Below are 4,771 nucleotides of genomic sequence, written 5' to 3' on the forward strand. Positions count from 1 at the left end.
CCCCGTCCCTCTCGTCCCCCTCGCAGCCCGCGGCGGCGGCGGCGGCGGCGGCGGCGAGCGCACCTTCGTGGCCGTGAAGCCGGACGGCGTCCAGCGGCGCCTCGTCGGGGAGCTGGTGGGGCGCTTCGAGAGGAAGGGCCTCGCGCTCGTGGGCATGAAGCTCGTGCAGGTGAGGGGGCGGCGCGGCCCCGGCCCCGGCCCCGAGCCCGGGCCCCGCGCACCCGGCCCCGGGCAAGCTTTGCGCTGTCCCCGCGCAGGCCTCCGAGGAGCTGCTGAGAGAGCACTACGTCGCCCTGCGGGACCGGCCCTTCTACGGCCAGCTGGTGAAGTACATGAGCTCCGGGCCGGTGGTGGCCATGGTGAGTGCTGGGCAGGCTCTCCCTGGCCCTGGGAACAGGAAAAACCAGAGCATAAACAGCGTCGGCTTGGGGGCTGATGGAGAACACAGCTGTCCCTTCAGAGGGCTCRTTGCAGCTATACCGACGGGACGTTTTACTACACTAAATTAAAGCYGCTCCCAGTTCTGATTAGTTTTCAGACTCACCTCTTGAAGACTTTTTGGCGAGATCCTTTCTTGGCTGTCCCTGGGGTGTATCAGATAGGGGATTTAGAGAACAGATGATATGGCCTGTGCTGCTGGGTGAGCTGTGGAAGCTGATTCCAGGTTTGCTGTCACATAGGTCTGGCAGGGCCTGGATGCGGTCAAGACAGTCCGCGCGATGATTGGGGAGACTAACCCGGCCGACTCCAGACCCGGCACCATCCGAGGAGACTTCTGCACTGACATCAGCAAGTGAGAGCATTGGCTTTTTGTTCCCTGAGGAGTTTTGTGAGCACCTGTGCAGGCATTCCTGCGCAAGGCTTGCCTAAGCCACACGAGTCTGCATCAGAGCAGAGGTCGTAGCAGGGGCCTTTCTGCAGTTTGCCTTTTCTGTGCTCGAGTCGCAACTGTCTTCCTCAGCGTGGCAGCTTGCAGAGCAGCACTGCCCAGGACGTGCTGAACTCTGCCTTCTGAGCTTGGGAGCAGCCTAGGTTTGAGTCCTCCCTGCTTTCTGAGGCCTTTTCTATCTCATCTAGTATTTCTTTGTCTAGTAGGAGGTTTTCACTTGGCTTTTGCCCCAGGGAATCAGGCTCTGTCAGGCTGTGAGGAGAAAGGGAGAAGAGGTCCTTTCCTGAAGGAGCAGGGCACCTAGGGAGCTGCTTTAGCTCTACCAGAGTCTGAGTCATAAAAAACCGAGCAGGACTTCTGCAGAGAAGGGCCACACGCACTAGGGCTTTCACCAGTGAAGATTCTCCACTGCTGACCTCTGGTGGCTGTAGCTAAGCCTGGCTTGTGGTAGGCAAAGCTTTTATCTAACTCCTTTCCAGGGTTAAGTTTCTGTTCCTTGGTGTCTGATACCAAACCTACTTCACAGGACCTTCTTTGACAGAGGGAAGGGGGTGAAATCTGGAGACAAAGCTTAAATTACATAAAAACAAGCAGAACTCCAAATAAACAGCCACTTCCAGCTCATCTCGCAGCAAACATGATTCCTCATTGTAGGAGGAAGAAGTGTTGGGAATTTGCAGCTCCTATGATATCCACAACCTAAGCTATGYTCAACATAACCACAACCAGCCCTGAGCCAGAAGGAAGAGAGCTGCAGGGTGGGGAAGGAACACCTTACACTGGGACTGGCTCAGTAGGTTTTATTAAGTTGGTCAACGTGAAAGTTTCCCAGCTGCAGCTTCCCTCCCCCTTTTCTCTGCTTAGTGCAGACTGATCCCTTTCTTCTTCCTGCAGAAACGTGATTCACGGCAGCGACTCAGTTGAGAGTGCCCGGCAGGAGATCTCCCTCTGGTTCCGCCCGGAGGAGCTGATTTGCTGGGAGGACACGGCTGAGCACTGGATCTAYGGCTGAGCGCTGGATCTACGAGTGATGAGAGCAGCCTGAGGGAAGTATGTYTTCCTGACTCGGGCACGATGCATTTCCATCCATTTCACTTCAGCCTGTTGGGCTGGCTGTGGATTCTGCTGCAGCGTCACATGCTGTTGGGGGTTTCTATTTTGGGTGTGGGCGGAGGGGTCCTGGGAGCTGTTCTGTGTTTTTAACTTTGCAGTTCAGCTCCTTGCAGTAGTAGCAATTCCTTTTTCTTGYCTGCTGTAGTAAGTAATTAGTGTTGCTGTTCCATTTGCTGTAGCATCCTAAAATGCCAAGTAGCTCAAGGTGATTTACTGAAGGAGAGCAAAAACTGGGCTCTGCCCTTTACAGTATGTAGGGCAGGCCTGCACAGTACAGTAGAACAAATGCTCCTAACCACTAGGAAAGGTGCTCTGATCACTAGAAAGAGTGATCTGGCCGGTATCATCTACCTTGATTTCTGCAAGGTTCCTCACCAAATTTTAAAGAGTTAAGCTGCTATGGGATAAGGGGGGGAAGGTTCCTCCATGGTTTAAAAAAAACCTGGTTCCAAGATGGGGGATGAAGGATAGGAAGAACTCGTCTCTTTTCTTTCTGTTGGTGGAAGGCTGTGGTGGGAGCTCTGCAGGGTGCATGCAACGACTGGTGCCAGTTCACCTGGCTTCAGAAGTGATTTAGAGAGCCCATGAAAGGAAAATTCACTAAATGCTGTTCAGCGCACAAACACTGCCTCTGGTTTGAAGAATCCCTGGGCTACGAGTGTTGGGAGAGGGGAGGTGGCTTGTCTAGGTCTGCTCTATTTTTCCATAGGCCTCTACTGCTGGGCTGCTGTAGGCTCTGTCCTGACTCGGTACAATCAGTCTGACTGTACTAATGTGATTGACAAACTAATGAAACAACAGCATCGTGCAAACTATGAGAGTAGAAGGGGAAGAGAGAGGTGGGAAAGGATTTTAGGTTTTGGGCTCAGAAGGAATTAGTAGGACTATCTAGACCTCTGTCCTGCACAGTGCAGGCTGTGGGGTCTTAGCACCAAGTTCTGTGAGATCATGAGAGATCTTTCTTGTTYGATGGTAGAGGTTCCCTTTCAGGAATCGTTTCTGGAAAACCACAAATCCCTAGTTTGTAATCTGTGTTGGATCCCATGCCCTGAACATATTACATGTTACCCTCTTACTGGAATGTCAAACTTGTGTGTTAATATCCTGGGTCTTTAACAATGTTTAATGATTACCTTCACCAGCTCCTCCCGGCTGATGTGTAAACACAGCATGGCCTCTGCTGTGCCTTCCCTCCAAACCAAAAATGCCAGAGGAGGCTTCTGAGGAAAAACACGTGCAGACAATCAGCTTAAACATCCTGAACCTAAACTCATTCATGTGCTGGGAGAAGTGGAAAAGGGCACAGAGCCTCTCCTATGTGAGTGTATTGAAAGGTGCAGAGGGCAGCCCAAGGGGCACAAGGACAGCTCCCCTGGCCTGCGCTTCCAGGCTTCAGGGCTAAGCTGCTTGTATGGGCCGGAAGGCATTGCTGCGCCCCAGCCTGCCCTGGGACCATGGTGCAAGGTTACTCACAAAGGCTGATGCAGCTTGGTGGCCTTCGACAATGTGTCCCCTACGCACAGACCAAAGTGGCTCTGGGGGAGGAGGAGGCCCAGAGGCCTTCAGTTAGGCTCCTGCTTTGAACCATCCACCTTTGGCAAGGCCTCTCTGCTTCCACTGCCAGCAGGGTTGTCACAGGAGATCCTCAAGGTCACCTGTGTGAATGTCCCTTTAGTCCCATCTTTGCCTGCTGCCCCTTCAGGTTTTCACACTGTTGACCATTCCTTAAAGCTGTGTGGTGCCTGAGCCCCCTGCGCAGCCTTGGCAGCACATTAGGGCAGGGACAGCGGCTTTGCATTCTGCCATGGAATAGGAGTAGTTTTAAATCCAAGGSAAGGAGGTCCCCCAGAGCTTTGCTGCATGTAGACAGAGACATGTTTTGCCCATGCCCTAAACACGTTTCTCTCTGCAGCTGACCTAGCTTTGTAGCTGCTGGGGAATGAGTGCAGCTCCACAGGGGCAGGGAGAGTAAACTCAGTCCCYGCTTCCACCTCCAGACTGGCCTAGAGCATCCTGGGTTGGGCAGGGAAAGACAACAGAGACATAAGAACAGGCACAGATGGGGAACAGACGGTCTTCCTCTGATGATCACAGTTTTCTTTAGCTGGCTGATTAAAGGGTGCAGCATCCCTGCAGCCACTGGCAGCTGGGACTTCTGCCCCCGGGGCCTTGCCAGGAGGTTTACAGCTCCAAATATGTTATAGATTCCATTTGTTTCCGTAACAGTCACCCATTTGCTTTTTTTATAATAAACTTTGGACAGTCCTGTTGTCTCTTCCACTGGTTATTTTCCACATGGATCTGGAGGATGGAGGGGGTGGTGGCTCATGAGTGGTGTATTTAGGCCAGTGCTGGCAGAGCAGTGTGTTAAAAGGGATGCGAGCTAAGTGCTCTGTTTGCAAAGCCACTGTGCYGAATGACTTACGTTTTACTGATACTGAATTGTGCTGCTAGTTGCAGTTTTACTTCAGTACCCTAGAGATGTAATGGCAATGCAGCTAATGAGGAAGCAGCCACAGTTTGTCAGGACATTAAAATCATTTAGGAAAGTAATTGCAAGGGAACCTACTTGATGTAGTTTATTTTAATGACTAACAGCTGGTAATTGGCAAAGGCAATACTTAAAGCCTCATACAGTTTTCACTACTCTCCTATTCTGTTGCCTCTTATTTATTATTGCTATATACATTCCTTGAGTTCATTAAATTGTACAAAATAAACACTACTGGGACTAAAAGGAACAAACAAGCACAACAAACCCAGCTTTTT

At 51.6% G+C, this 4,771-nt stretch overlaps 1 protein-coding gene across 1 annotated transcript; it reads left to right on the forward strand.

Annotated features, from left to right (window-relative positions):
• Nucleotides 1-10: 10 nt before the first annotated feature.
• Nucleotides 11-4,268, forward strand: NME3 (NME/NM23 nucleoside diphosphate kinase 3; the record flags this gene model as incomplete). Its single annotated transcript, XM_026063848.1, has 4 exons — nucleotides 11-169; nucleotides 258-359; nucleotides 681-793; nucleotides 1,784-4,268. Coding segments are annotated over 4 exons (492 nt in total), but the record flags the coding sequence as incomplete, so codon positions are not given.
• Between the last annotated feature and the right edge of the window lie 503 nt (nucleotides 4,269-4,771).

The sequence above is a fragment of the Apteryx rowi genome, unplaced genomic scaffold, assembly GCF_003343035.1.
Source record: "Apteryx rowi isolate R43461 unplaced genomic scaffold, aptRow1 scaffold_202, whole genome shotgun sequence".
NCBI lineage: Eukaryota > Metazoa > Chordata > Aves > Apterygiformes > Apterygidae > Apteryx > Apteryx rowi.